This window comes from Crinia signifera, chromosome 2, assembly GCF_055691185.1.
Source record: "Crinia signifera chromosome 2, ASM5569118v1, whole genome shotgun sequence".
Taxonomy (NCBI): Eukaryota; Metazoa; Chordata; class Amphibia; order Anura; family Myobatrachidae; genus Crinia; species Crinia signifera.
In genome coordinates, this window is record NC_139218.1 from 401,473,727 (window position 1) to 401,489,828 (window position 16,102).

General features: G+C 48.9%; 1 protein-coding gene across 1 annotated transcript in view; it reads right to left on the reverse strand.

The window, feature by feature from the left end:
* Positions 1-235: 235 nt before the first annotated feature.
* Positions 236-16,102, reverse strand: part of LOC146058326 (olfactory receptor 51G2-like) — a 31,777-nt gene continuing 15,910 nt past the window's right edge. Inside the window, exons 2-3 of the mRNA XM_083170593.1 lie at positions 2,631-2,742; positions 236-2,519 (exon numbers count right to left, since the gene is read on the reverse strand). Of these exons, the coding sequence (XP_083026719.1) occupies positions 1,515-2,513 (999 nt within the window). The 5' untranslated portion in view covers positions 2,514-2,519; positions 2,631-2,742 and the 3' untranslated portion in view covers positions 236-1,514. The remainder of the gene's footprint in view (positions 2,520-2,630; positions 2,743-16,102) is intronic.

The following is a 16,102-nucleotide window of genomic DNA, read 5'->3' on the forward strand; positions in this document are numbered from 1 at the left end:
TTGGGGGGGGGGGGTCCCCACTCCCCCAGGGCCCCTGGTCAGAGGGTTAATGCTTTGGCCGGGGTGACTTGTATATAAAGTCTGCCCCCGGCTGTGGCATTACCCTGCTGGCTGGTTTGGCCTGGGGCTGGTTCTTAAAATACGGGGGACCCCTAGTCATTTTGTCCCCCGTATTTTGGTAACCAGCCCCGGACCTGGAGCCTGGGGCTGGTTTTTAAAAATCGGGTTCCCTGATTTTTAATTACCGGCCCCGGCTCTTTCAGCCTGGTGCTGGTTATAGCTGTGGGGGGGACCCCACGCTATTTTTTTATTTATTTCTTTTTCAAAAATTTTTTACACTAGAGCCTGCACGGATCTGACTGATCCGTGCAGACTTAAAGCAAATACGACAGGAACATCAAGGTGTATTTTCCTGCCGTATTTTCGTGCCTGTTTTACACCAATTAGCAGCCGTATTATCAATACGGCTGCTTAGTACATCAGGAACCACCATTCTTTTGAATGGTGATTCCTGTCGTATTCTATCGATGGTGTAGACATTCGTATTTGTAAATACAAATACGAATGTGCCATCTTTAGGAATACTAATTGCTGTATTTTCGGGATAGTAAATCCCGAAAATACAAATGTGTAAAAAATAGGTGTATTTCTGCCTACAAATACACCTATTTTTTACGAATTCATATTAGTAAATTTCCCTCTCTATGTCCACACTCTCTCTTTTCACTCTTTATATCTCTCCATCTTTCCAGTCTCCATCTACACTCTCCTTTAATCTTCCTGCTCTCCTTTTCTTTCTCTCTCTACCTTCCGTTTCTCTTTCTCTTCCTTCCCATTCTCCTTCCCCTTTTCTTTCTCCCTCTATCGGATTTCCTGTTAAACCCCCATGTTTTTTTTCTGCCTGTTTCTCCCACTTATACTTTCCCTTCATGTCTTAGCGAGCCCAATAAGCCCAATTAAACCCCTGTACTCCCTCACATAGAGACCAGATACCTTCTGCCTCTCATGCACTGCCACTTAATGCATCTCTCTTTAAACCATTATCCACCCTCTACCTCTCGCTTCATCCCACTCTTGGTCATCCTCTGCCTCTCCCTATTACCCACTGCTTGCTTGCTGTCACATCTCTCTCTTCCTGTTATCCTCTTTTTCCTCCACAGCTTATCAGTCACCCCCTGATTGTCACCCTCTCCCCATCCCCACTGCCTCTCACTGCCATTCTATATACTTCCACCATTCATGATCCTGTGAGGCCATGCCCTTTGTCATGCTCCCATGCCCTTTTTCTGAAAGTGTGTGCACCCTGGCACCACTATCCACCCTTTCCCCTATCATGGTGCCCCCCTGTCATTTTTTTCTGGATCCGCCCCTGGTAGTAATGTTTGAATAGTGCACCTGCATTCTTTCTCAATATTTAACTGACCCATGAAATTAGATGAACTCACCAGTGGATGCTTAGAGAAATCCAGAAAACATGACCTGTTGCTGGTACTTGAAGAAACCATGGATGTGGACTACTGGGAATAGATGGGTCTAATAACAAAATGTCTACGTGGAACATGCATCAGATGTGTGCTACGTTTGTGGAGCATATGACGCAAGCTCTCACGGATCTGTCTGCTCTTGACGCTGTAAATGATGGGGTTGAGCATTGGGGGAACAAACAGGTAAGTATTGGCCAAGAACTGAATAAATACCGGAGGCACCAGAATCCCAAATCTGTGTACAATGGATAATGCCACAATAGGAACATAGAACATGAAGACAGCACAGAGGTGGGAAACGCAAGTGTTAAAGAGCCGATATTGCTCGGTCTCCGAGGTGACGGCAAGCACAGCCTTCATTATCAGGGCGTAGGATAGGACAATGAGGACCACATCTAGAGTAAAGGTGCAGAGGATGACGGCCAGGCCATACATGATGTTGAAGGTGTTGGTTCCTTCACAGGCCAGCTTCATAACGTCCTGGTGCAAGCAATAGGAATGAGACAGGACATTCCTATGGCAATAGGGCAGAAACAGGAGGCTAGTCACTGGTGGGACATGGAGCAGAGCCCCCCGGAGGACAGAGAACAAGCCAATCTTGGATATAATAGAACTGCTGAGGATGGAGGTGTATCTGAGAGGGTGACAGATGGCTACGTATCGGTCATAGGCCATAGCTACCAACAGTGAGGACTCAGTGATGGACAGGGAGTGGATGAAAAACATCTGGAAGAGACATGCTTCAGATCTGATGCTCGGAGAGTGGAATAAGAATACAGGAAGCACTGATGGACATGTGAAAAGAGAAAAGAACATGTCGGTGATGGCCAGCATGGAGAGGAACTGGTACATTGGTTGGTGGAGCTTGTAGTCTCTGATGATCACATGAAGAATTAGCCCATTCCCACCAACGGAAGTAATAAACATGAAGCAGAATGGAATGGAGATCCAGCCATAGATGGCTTCCAGACCGGGGAGGCCCATCAGGATGAACGTTGCTGGAATGTGGCTGCTGTTCGGTGGCAACATGGTTACCTGGAGGTGTAATGTTAGTAAAAGTAATAGGAGTACGTACAAATTAAAAAATGAATACTTAATTATCATCTTAAAGCATAACCCATCCCAACTAAGTCATTTCTACAGTACCTTATGTATCTGTATCTGCTGTCTGAAAAAGGAACTTGATAGTCCAACATAAGGTGAGGTCACAAGAGACGCGTTTCGCACTCGCCCCACCGCTGCCACGCATTTAGAGATTCTACTGGTAACAAACAAAGATAGAAGGAAGAGTTCGGTTGTTAACATCTGTTCTCATAAAGCTGCAACAATCACCATATCCTCACTGCCCTATCCTGGGACTCATCGTACTTATCTCATCACTATCTCAGAGTTCCCCTCCCTGGATTCACCTCTTCCTCTGTCCGTTAGAGACCACACAGCTCCATCCTTTTGGCCATACAATAGTACGATTTAACACATTTCAACACAACTTTGATGCATTTCGATGCATGTGATCCAGCTGCTGGGTCATTTGAAGAGGTCTCTTCCTAGTGTATGGGCACCTGAAGTCCCCTTTGTTCTCTAAACCACATTTCTTGGAAAACTTTAAATCTTGTTAGGATTTAAGTCTCATCTCTACGCAGAAGATAACAAATTGGAACTCTCCTCTGTATTGAGCATAGAGGGAGAATATTATAGTGTGCCAAGCACAGCAAGGCACCGTGCCCAAAGCATGGTGAGCACAGCGAGGCACCGTGCCCAAAGCACGGCAAGCGCAGTGAGGCATTGTGACCAAAGCATGGAATCAGGACCTGCATTGGAATGCCGACATCGAGGAGAAAGCGGGGGACTTAAAGTGAGGATGCGGGGGGGGGGGGGGGGGCTTTGAGGGGTGGTTAGGAGTAGGCAGCAGGGTAAGAAGGTTAGGGATAGACAGTTACAGGGAGGGTTAAGGTTAGGCTGTAGGGGTGAGGGTTAGGATCAGTGGGGCAGGTGGAAGGTACGTATGCTTATTGGACCCCTGTCAGGATTCCCTCTGTTCTGGTCATCTGTATGTATCCCTGAACCTGTGGCAGCCGCCTTACTGGTATTCAACTACAGATCCATTCAATAGGTCCCAAATGTTCTGTCTGAAACCTACTTCTTAGCACAATAATTGCTGCTCTAAAGGACCAGAGATCATTTACTATCATTGCGTTCTAGACATTACTGTATAATGTGGTATAATATGGACCCGCATTACTGTATAATGTGGTATAATATGGACCCACATTACTGTATAATGTGGTATAATATGGATCCACAATACTGTATAATGTGGTATAATATGGACCCACATTACTGTATAATGTGGTATAATATGGATCCACATTACTGTATAATGTGGTAGAATATGGATCCACATTACTTTATAATGTGGTATAATATGGATCCACAATACTGTACAATGTGGTATAATATGGACCCACATTACTGTATAATGTGGTATAATATGGACCCACATTACTGTATAATGTGGTATAATATGGACCCACATTACATCATAATGTGGTATAATATGGACCCACATTACTGTATAATGTGGTATAATATGGATCCACATTACTGTATAATATGGACCAATATTACTGTATAATGTGGTATAATATGGACCAGCATTACTGTATAATGTGGTATAATATGGACCCGCATTACTGTATAATGTGGTATAATATGGACCCACATTACTGTATAATGTGGTATAATATGGACCCACATTACTGTATAATGTGGTATAATATGGATCCACATTACTGTATAATATGGACCAATATTACTGTATAATGTGGTATAATATGGACCAGCATTACTGTATAATGTGGTATAATATGGACCCACATTACTGTATAATGTGGTATAATATGGACCCACATTACTGTATAATGTGGTATAATATGGACCCACATTACATCATAATGTGGTATAATATGGACCCACATTACTGTATAATGTGGTATAATATGGACCAGCATTACTGTATAATGTGGTATAATATGGATCCACATTACTGTATAATGTGGTATAATATGGACCAATATTACTGTATAATGTGGTATAATATGGACCAGCATTACTGTATAATGTGGTATAATATGGACCCGCATTACTGTATAATGTGGTATAATATGGACCCACATTACTGTATTCTGTGGTATAATAGGAAACTACTGTACAGTGTCTGTAGCATAATGTCACTGTCTGCCACTCACTGAGTCTGTTACACGTCGCTGAGCTAAGCCATAAATATAAGTGCTATAGGCATGCACAGGGCCTGATTCGCATCTAGACCCAGCGCCAACACCGCTCGCAGCTACCCAATGATTTAGGCCTCCTCATGAGTCGCACAGCACATGCGTCCTGAGTCTTACTGCATGGAGATGCAGCCCAGATATGCTGTGGCGTTCAGTAGGTTTTGTGGAGTGGTTCCTGTGGTTGGCCAGGGGGAGACGCGGCGTGCGGCAAGAGGCATTAGCATAATAATGCAGGCGCATTGCGGCAAAAGGCGAAGTCGTGACCCACAGTGTCCGAGCTAAATCCTAAATATATATTATAATTATAAGAATCCTGCTGTGTAACATGTGTGGGCTGCATGCAAAAGCCTCCAGTATTTACCCTGCACAGAACAAATATAAATGTATGTGCTTTCATTGCATCGCAGCATCGTTAGTCCAGGTTTATATGAAGCACTCAATGCTATATTACAGTCTAATAAACTCACCTGCGCTGTCTCGGGGGCACTGGAAGCTCAGACACAATTCAGGCCAGTTATGAGCAGAGATTTCTGCAGAGCTTCTTATAAAGGCCATCAGTCAGTTAGGGACCTGCGCAGGAGGATTCGCTGCGTAGCCCTTGGGGTCGTTATCCTGCTGAGCTGTCAGGTGTCCTCGTGTGCACCGCGCACTGTGACTTCACAAACACTAACCTCTCAACTGATTCCAATTATTTCCACATCTAATAACCACAAAACATATTTATTACCAGGCGACAGCCTCGATGAGCCGGAGATCGGTCATCTAAGCAGTTACCATAAGAATTGGCTTTTATTCATATTTATTTGGATTAAACCCAGGTGTCAGTAATACATACAGATAGTGGTAGATGCTCAAATTAGTTCAGTAATACCATTCAGGTGCATGAGGGAGGGGTTAATACTGAGTAAGTAACAAGACATTGGTTCCCCCGGCACACTGAGTGGTGTTAGTAACCAATCTAGAACACTACATGATAATAGAATTCAGAGATATTGGTTACATATACCTGCGCAGGTGTATGATATGCCCCCAAGCCGTGTCAAGGCTTCTCTGTATATTGGGGGTCCCTAGCGCTATATCTAGGTGCAGGGTGCGGCACCCCAAAAACCATCATAAGCTGGGAAGCCCAGTGCGGCATGCCAGTGATATACTAAGTGTTAATAATTAGTGGTAGGAAGCCGAAGCTATATAAAAGGGAGAGATAAATGAATGTAATTAAAATAGGATAGAGATAGTGTTAGTGAGGGAAAACACTGCCGCACTAAAGCCACCCAGCCCATCCAGTCCAGGAGCACCGCACCCCACACCACCGTTACCCTAAATTGGGTCTACGATTAACCAGCAAGGAGCCACATGAACAATAGTTCTGACGACAATCATAGAAAGTCGCACAAGGAAAGGATTGCCACCGCCTGTCTTCTCCTCTGCCCCATACAGCACTGACAGCCCCACGGTCTTCTGTACATGACAGTGCCGGTCAGACTGGTACCGTACCCGTAAATCTATAGGTCGACAAGTTTTTCATGTTTTTTTTTTGTTTAGACCAATTTGGTTCATTCTTTACCATCCAAGTGAGAATAGATTAGCGTGCGAGTGCAGCGCCCCTTGTGGGAGGATGCGGTACTCATACGGTGTCCATGTTGATAAATGAACGTGTGTTCCTGAACCCGGACACAAGGATCTGGGAGGAGGAAGGAGAGGAGGTGAGTCCCATCCTTCCTTAGCGCTGACCGATGCGCTCTCCTTCCAGCGACCATACTACAAATAGGAGACACCTACTAGTACTTGCACACATAGGTGACAACTCACTCTTGGACCGGTGTGCAAGGTCCACGGTCCGCCCAGAAGTAAGGGAGATAGACTGAGACAGACACCCATTGCTTGAAGGACAGAGATGACACTAACCCAGGGGCGTAGCGAGGGCGGAGCCGGCGGAGCACGAGCCGTGCAGTCCCCCTTAGCAGCGAGCGATTTCAGTCACCCTTGGCAACGAGCATGAAGTTCCTAGCAATGAGCATGTAGGTAAGTGACACTTATGTGTAAAATGTGTAATGGGCATTACGGTTTGTTATAAGTATGTAATGGGCATCATGTGTGGCCTTATGTGGGCCTTAAGGGGGCCACAGACCAAGGGGCCCAACAAGAACACATGGCCTAGCAACTGGCTGCTGGGGGGCCTCAGGCCTAGCACCTGGAACAAAACCCCACAGTTCTTATGCCTGACAATTACTATTGTAATAATAACAACTGTGTGTCCCAGGGGCCCAAACAATCGGTGGTCTAGGAGGGGGCAGATGGCCCACAGCTGCCTAACTGTAATTGGAAGAGGCTATGGGGGGGGGGGGGGGGGGGAGCTCTTTTGTTTGCCACCCCCGAAGGCCTCATCATCATCTTTATTCTGTCGCTTGCCCATCTAGAAATCTTCTTTGTTGATCCGGGAACTTAGGGTCTCTTTGGCAGCCACCAGAGCTGTTCCCACCACCTCCGCCATCTTTGGATCTTCAGGAGCGCTCCTGTGCTCCCACTCCACCGTTGGACTCTCTTCTTCCACCTTCCGGCGGGGTCTGACATCAGACACCAGGGCGGGGGCCGAGCACGGCAAGGCAAGTGCTGATTGACTTACTGTGGCCGTTTACCATTGGCCGCCAGTTTGGAGCTGTGATTGGCTCCAAATGGTGGGAATTTGAAATCGCCGCGGGTGGCATTCCTTACTTGCGGCTGTATTGGCACCAGGTGTGAAATACCGCCCCATCCACATCGCTGCCGGCCGCTGCAACGTGAGCAAATGTCCACATGACTATGGTCAATGCATGAAGTGGCTGACGTGCTCACAGGGCGATGGGCCTAATTCAGACCTTATCGCAGGACAAATGTGTTCTCAAAATGGGCAAAACCGTACTGCACTGCAGGGGGGCAGATGTAACAGGTGCAGAGATAGAATGATTTAGGTGGGGTATATTGTTTCTGTACAGGATCTCCTGGAATGGCCGGGAGGGTCCCGGGAATCAGATTCCCATCCCGGCCCCCCGGAAAGGTAGGCAAACCTCCCAGAATTGTGCCCTTCCTCCATGCCCCCCTCCCCCCCCCTCCACCATCGGCAGAGGGTCCATAGGCCGAAATCCCGGCACATTGTCCCTCTATGGGTGTCCACGATACCCATAGAGGGAGAGAATAAAATAGTGTGCCGAGCGTAGCGAGGGTCCAAGCCGCACACATGGCGAGCACAGCGAGCCCACAAGGGGGGGTGATCCACTTCCCCCCCCCTTGTTGGGATTCCGACCTCCGGAATTTTGTACCAATCCCCTGGCCACACCCCCAAACACATGATACCTTTATAGCACCGCCCCTTTCCTACCCCGTCAGCTGCCTCAGCCCTCTTCCACATCAAATGGCAAGCAAATGAATGTTTATGTAAAGCATCTAATTGCAGCCGGTGCAAATGTACGCACCTTGCGAATGGTGGGCCGGCGTACCACCATTCGCAACGGGGGATCTGGGTCACTCGCAAGGATGTGCATTAACCAAATTACCCACCTTGGGCCCTGCAGGCTGCTACATTTGGGCCCTGCAGGTTGATACACTTGGGCCCTGTAGGCTGTTATACTTTGGCCCCGCAGGCTATTACACTGTACCTTGGCCCCGCAGGCTGTTACACTTGAGCCCTGTAGGCTGTTATACTTGGGCCCTGCAGGCTGCTACACCTGGGCCCTGCAGACTGTTACACTTGGGCCCTGATGGCTGTTACACTTGGGCCCTGCCGGCTGCTACACTTGGGCCCTGCCGGCTGTTACACTTGGGCCCTGCCGGCTGTTACACTTGGGCCCTGCCGGCTGTTACACTTGGGCCCTGCCGGCTGTTACACTTGGGCCCTGCCGGCTGTTACACTTGGGCCCTGCCGGCTGTTACACTTGGGCCCTGCCGGCTGTTACACTTGGGCCCTGCAGGCTGTTACACTTGGGCCCTGCAGGCTGTTACACTTGGGCCCTGCCGGCTGTTACACTTGGGCCCTGACGGCTGTTACACTTGGTCCCTGCCGGCTGTTACACTTGGGCCCTGCCGGCTGCTACACTTGGGCCCTGCAGGCTGTTACACTTGGGCCCTGCCGGCTGTTACACTTGGGCCCTGCCGGCTGCTACACTTGGGCCCTGCAGGCTGGTACACTTGGGCCCTGCAGGCTGTTACACTTGGGCCCTGATGACTGTTACACTTGGGCCCTGCCGGCTGTTACACTTGGGCCCTGCCGGCTGTTACACTTGGGCCCTGCCGGCTGTTACACTTGGGCCCTGCCGGCTGTTACACTTGGGCCCTGCTGGCTGTTACACTTGGGCCCTGCAGGCTGCTACACCTGGGCCCTGCAGACTGTTACACTTGGGCCCTGCAGACTGTTACACTTGGGCCCTGATGACTGTTACACTTGGGCCCTGCAGACTGTTACACTTGGGCCCTGCAGGCTGCTACACCTGGGCCCTGCAGACTGTTACACTTGGGCCCTGCAGACTGTTACACTTGGGCCCTGATGACTGTTACACTTGGGCCCATGTCATCAAACACTTTGCGTTATAAGATATGTCAGCACTGGAAGCGGATCTTAGAGATCCCTACTGAATAGAGCGGCAATCCCTTCTACAGTGTGGCCGAATAAGCCTCCCCACACACACACACACACACACACACACACGCACACACACACACGCACACACACACCTTCTATCACCACCACCGACGCCCGTGGATCTGATAGATATATATCACTGTGGAGATGAAAGATGTTTTCCACACACCTGATCGCTATTGGTTTACGAGGTGGAACGTACATTTCTCTGTTTCATTTACTATGAGAGGAAAGTGTTGTAGGGGCGTCTCGCCCGGGACCTCGGGGCACAGCGCAGGGACAGGGCTCACAGTCCCCTTTTCCTGTGTGAGATTTCTGGGGAAATACACAGCAGTTCTAGTACAGTAATAAACAGCAGGAAGGGTCACGTTAGGTGATATAACAATGAGGCCATAATGCTCCATTCTGGGAATCTACTGGCACCGGTATCCATCCTAAAACTAAACATCATTTCCATGGTAACTATAAGGAGACTGGCTCCCAGCCCGGAACAACAGTAACTGCGGTGCCAACGTTTGTGTGCCCCCCCGTACAGAACAACACTGGAATTGCTTCCGATAGGTGCCAGCGAGTGTTCGACAACACTTGAATCCCCCCCATAGATTTGAGGAGCAGTGTTATGTAGGAAATCATAGAAAAGTGCTGAAATATATGGGGACTGATTTCTCCCATCTTGGGAGTGAGAATTCCGCAGAGACCAGTATGTGTACTGGTCCCAGTTATCACTGATGCGGGTGTGGTGGGACCGTGAACGTTCCTGATAAGGGAGGCCAGCGCTCCTACCATAGATTGTGGGTCTGATTCGCAGAAATACTCTGGAGCAGCAGTGGCGCCATATAATAGGGTGTAGGAAGGATAGATACATCCGTCCAGAGCGGTGGCAGCCCGGTGTATCCCTGAGCAGGCTGGCAGCCATGTGCAGGCCAGGTGACAGGGGGGGGGTCAAAGGGGACACCTGTACCGGGCCTCAAGCTTGTTAGGGGCCCCAAGGTGCTCAGGGGCTGTTGTCACTGCACTGCCGCAGCTATGCTTAGCAATGGTTTATAAAGGCACCCCCCCCCCCCCTGGTTCCTGTAAGGGTACTTACTTGGACCCTCCTCCGGTATTAGTGAAATATTGTAACAATAAAAAAAAAACCATTCAATATGTAGTATAGAAAAAATGTTTTGCTCAAGGGGGCGGGGTTAGGGGGGCCCGAAGATTTCTATTGCCGGCCCTGGCCATGTGTAATGTGCAGGCAGCTCAGAAGACAACGGGAACAGTGTGGGGCATAATATGGTGTCAGGGGCAATACTGTGTGGGGCATAATATGGTGTCAGGGGCAATACTGTGTGGGGCATAATATTGTGTCAGGGGCAATACTGTGCGGGGCATAATATGGTGTCAGGGGCAATACTGTGCGGGGCATAATATGGTGTCAGGGGCAATACTGTGCAGGGCATAATATGGTGTCAGGGGCATTACTGTGCGGGGCATAATAAGGTGTCAGGTGCATTACTGTGCGGGGCATAATATGGTGTCAGGTGCATTACTGTGCGGGGCATAATATGGTGTCAGGTGCATTACTGTGCGGGGCATAATATGGTGTCAGGTGCAATACTGTGTGGGGCATAATATGGTGTCAGGGGCAATACTGTGCGGGGCATAATATGGTGTCAGGTGCATTACTGTGTGGGGCATAATATGGTGTCAGGGGCAATACTGTGCGGGGCATAATATGGTGTCAGGTGCATTACTGTGTGGGGCATAATATGGTGTCAGGGGCAATACTGTGCGGGGCATAATATGGTGTCAGGGGCAATACTGTGCGGGGCATAATATGGTGTCAGGGGCAATACTGTGCGGGGCATAATTTGGTGTCAGGGGCAATACTGTGCGGGGCATAATATGGTGTCAGGGGCAATACTGTGCGGGGCATAATATGGTGTCAGGGGCAATACTGTGCGGGGCATAATATGGTGTCAGGTGCATTACTGTGTGGGGCATAATATGGTGTCAGGGGCAATACTGTGTGGGGCATAATATGGTGTCAGGGGCAATACTGTGCGGGACATAATATGGTGTCAGGGGCAATACTGTGCGGGGCATAATATGGTGTCAGGTGCATTACTGTGTGGGGCATAATATGGTGTCAGGGGCAATACTGTGCGGGGCATAATATGGTGTCAGGGGCAATACTGTGCGGGGCATAATATGGTGTCAGGGGCAATACTGTGCGGGGCATAATATGGTGTCAGGGGTATTACTGTGCGGGGCATAATATGGTGTCAGGGGCATTACTGTGCGGGGCATAATATGGTGTCAGGTGCATTACTGTGCGGGGCATAATATAGTGTCAGGTGCATTACTGTGCGGGGCATAATATGGTGTCAGGGGCAATACTGTGCGGGGCATAATATGGTGTCAGGGGCATTACTGTGCGGGGCATAATATGGTGTCAGGTGCATTACTGTGCGGGGCATAATATGGTGTCAGGTGCATCACTGTGCGGGGCATAATATGGTGTCAGGTGTATTACTGTGTGGGGAATAATATAGTGTCAGGTGCATTACTGTGCGGGGCATAATATGGTGTCAGGTGCATTACTGTGCGGGGCATAATGTGTTGTCATGGGCATTACTGTGCGGGGCATAATATGGTGTCAGGGGCATTACTGTGTGGGGAATAATATGGTGTCAGGTGCATTACTGTGTGGGGAATAATATGGTGTCAGGGGCATTACTGTGCGGGGCATAATATGGTGTCAGGTGCATTACTGTGCGGGGCATAATGTGTTGTCATGGGCATTACTGTGTGGGGCATAATATGGTGTCAGGGGCATTACTGTGTGGGGAATAATATGGTGTCAGGTGCATTACTGTGTGGGGAATAATATGGTGTCAGGGGCAATACTGTATGGGGCATAATATGGTGACGGGCAATACTGTGTGGGGCATAATATGGTGTCAGGTGCATTACTGTGTGGGGCATAATATGGTGTCAGGTGCATTACTGTATGGGGCATAATATGGTGTCAGGGGCATTACTGTGCGGGGCATAATATGGTGTCAGGTGCATTACTGTGCGGGGCATAATATGGTGTCAGGTGCATTACTGTGCGGGGCATAATATGGTGTCAGGTGTATTACTGTGTGGGGAATAATATAGTGTCAGGTGCATTACTGTGCGGGGCATAATATGGTGTCAGGTGCATTACTGTGCGGGGCATAATGTGTTGTCATGGGCATTACTGTGCGGGGCATAATATGGTGTCAGGGGCATTACTGTGTGGGGAATAATATGGTGTCAGGTGCATTACTGTGTGGGGAATAATATGGTGTCAGGGGCATTACTGTGCGGGGCATAATATGGTGTCAGGGGCATTACTGTGTGGGGAATAATATGGTGTCAGGTGCATTACTGTATGGGGCATAATGTGGTGTCAGGGGCATTACTGTATGGGGCATAATATGGTGTTGGGCAATACTGTGTGGGGCATAATATGGTGTCAGGGGCAATACTGTGTGGGGCATAATATGGTGTCAGGGGCAATACTGTGTGGGGCATAATATGGTGTCAGGTGCATTACTGTATGGGGCATAATGTGGTGTCAGGTGCATTACTGTGTGGGGCATAATGTGGTGTCAGGTGCATTACTGTGTGGGGCATAATATGGTGTCAGGTGCATTACTGTGTGGGGCATAATATGGTGTCAGGGGCATTACTGTGTGGGGCATAATATGGTGTCAGGGGCAATACTGTGTGGGGCATAATATGGTGTCAGGGGCATTACTGTGTGGGGCATAATATGGTGTCAGGTGCATTACTGTGCGGGGCATAATATGGTGTCAGGGGCATTACTGTATGGGGCATAATGTGGTGTCAGGGGCATTACTGTATGGGGCATAATGTGGTGTCAGGGGCATTACTGTGTGGGGCATAATATGGTGTCAGGGGCAATACTGTGTGGGGCATAATATGGTGTCAGGTGCATTACTGTGTGGGGCATAATGTGGTGTCAGGGACATTACTGTGTGGGGAATAATATGGTGTCATGTGCATTACTGTATGGGGCATAATATGGTGTCAGGGGCATTACTGTGTGGGGAATAATATGGTGTCAGGTGCATTACTGTATGGGGCATAATGTGGTGTCAGGGGCAATACTGTGTGGGGCATTTTTATGATGTCAGGGGCATTACTGTGTGGGGAATAATATGGTGTCAGGTGCATTACTGTGTGGGGAATAATATGGTGTCAGGTGCATTACTGTGTGGGGCATTTTTATGATGTCAGAGGCATTACTGTGTGAGGAATAATATGGTGTCAAGTGCATTACTGTGTGGGGAATAATATGGTGCCAGGTGCATTACTGTGTGGGGAATTATATGGTGTCAGGTGCATTACTGTGTGGGGCATAATATGGTGTCAGGGGGCAATACTGTGTGGGGCATAATATGGTGTCAGGGGCATTACTGTGTGGGGCATAATATGGTGTCAGGTGCATTACTGTGTGGGGCATAATATGGTGTCAGGGGCATTACGGTGTGGGGTCAGATGCATTACTGTAGGTCGTCCGGAGGGGTGTGCTGGCAGTTGTAAGGTCACGGTAAGACTTAGAAGCAATTGGAGTGGCTTTGGATAGTAGTTAGGGATAAATGTCCCGCAGTGTCAGTGCTAAGGGATAGAGGCTCTTGGCGCGTTTCTCTGGTGTAGCAAAATACCGGTTTCCTCAGAAGTTACCTACAGACGGCAGGTCCCTCAGCCCCTGTCCAGCCCTTTATCACTCCCCCGGGCAGCTGCACTCCAAAAGGCATTTGGATTATAAAACTACCAACATATTGTGGAAACACAAAATATGAAAATTGCCTGGTGTGTACACGGCAGACTCTGGAGGAGGCAACCCTATTCCATCTGGAACTTCTGTGCATAAAAATCAAAAGGGATACCAAGTTTACAAGAGAACTGTTGTGCTTCAGTGCTTAATGAATTGTTATATTTAATATAGATGTGTTAATTATGCGTAATTAATACATTTTTATACTGACAACTGCGCTCTCTGTTTTTCAATTATCTGTGGTGTCTTTATTCTGAGTGATCCAGAATCACTCCTGAGAGCAGCACTTGCCACAACCTGTTTATAATATCCTTTAATTGCATGCGCCCGATATCCCTGGTTTCTGGTGTCGCGCTGTGTGTCTAAATATATCCCACCTCAGTGATAGCAGACTCAGGGTGTTCTTTCTGTACCTTTAATGCCCTGCATGCTGGGACTTGTGGTTCACCAAGCCCCTGCATGTGGGTGAGACTTGCTGGGACTTGTAGTTCTACAGCTTAACATTTATTCATCTTATTTTCCACCAAAAAAATCAGCCTGTGCCCACCGGTGACAGCCCCGGGCTTCAGCTTGGGAAGGGGATAGCCTGAAAGGGGGGGACCCCTTTATTGGGAGGGTTTTCAGTCCCCCAGGTTCCCTGTCCGGGCTGACCAGTCAGGGTTAATACTTTGGCCGGGGGAACTTGTATAAAAAGCCCCCCCCCCCCCCAGCTGTGGCATTACCCTGCTGGCTCGCTGGGCCCAGTGCTTTTTGCCAAAATACAGGGAACCCCTATTCATTTTGTCCCCCCTATTTTGGGAACCAGGACCGGCCCCTAAGCCTAGTGCTCATTCTAAAAATAAGGGGGGACCCCTCTTTTTGTCCCCCTGAACTACTAAAAGCAGGACCGGTTCAATGAGCCCGGGGCTGGTTATAGCCGGACGGGGGGACTCCCCGCCCACAGGACAGCCTGATCATCCGCACGATGCTACCGCTATGTACACATTTGGCGGCCCCCTAGTACGAATCAATACGAACAGATATGACGTTGAAAAATAAGAATGAGGATGACATACGAATATGAATTGTATATTTAAAAAAGCCCATGGGGTCTTCATGTTTTACCTTTTCTCACTACATTAATGTGGACGCACACATTTCTCATGACCTGAGACCGGGCGAGTGGCGGCTGGTCACACAGTAGGGACAATCAGTAATAATTACAATCTAGTACAGCTGTCTGATATTAATATTTAACATATGAGGAGGAGGGATAATCTCACCAGATCCACAGAACCCACCATACCTCCCAACATAGAGAACTTGCTGGTGGGGACCATGGAGCGAGACACGTGTACCATCTATAGAGACTGGTGGTCCTGCTGCACTATTACATGGGACGGTGCACCTACCATGCTCGGAACTTCCCAGGAAAAATATTTAGGGTGAGATGTATCGAATGGAAAATACGGTAAAACCCCGGTTTTACCGCATTTTCCAATGTATCAAAAATGATACCGCAGGGCAGGGTATCGCCACCTTTGGGTGGCGATTCCCTATAGAAGCCTATGGGCTTCTTTTCGCCGCCCGCCGACGCAAACCCGCTGCCTCGCCGACCCCCCTCTGGCTTACCTTCCTGAAGGGTCCTCCTGGACCCTGGAAGGTAAACTCCTCCTCCCCCTAGTGAAGCAGCCGGACATCCTTCCGGCTGCAGGGGGGAGGAGGAGGCGCCGGGGACAGCATGCTTAGCTGTCCCCGGCATTTTGGGAGAGCGTGGTGGCAGGGAGATGACGGAGACCCCCCGCACACCAGAGTACAGGTATCGCGGGGGGCCTCCGTCACCGCACGGCGATGCCAGCCGCATATGTTAGTACATAAGCGGCAGCATCGCGGCGGGGGGGCGGCGAAGTATTTTAATACA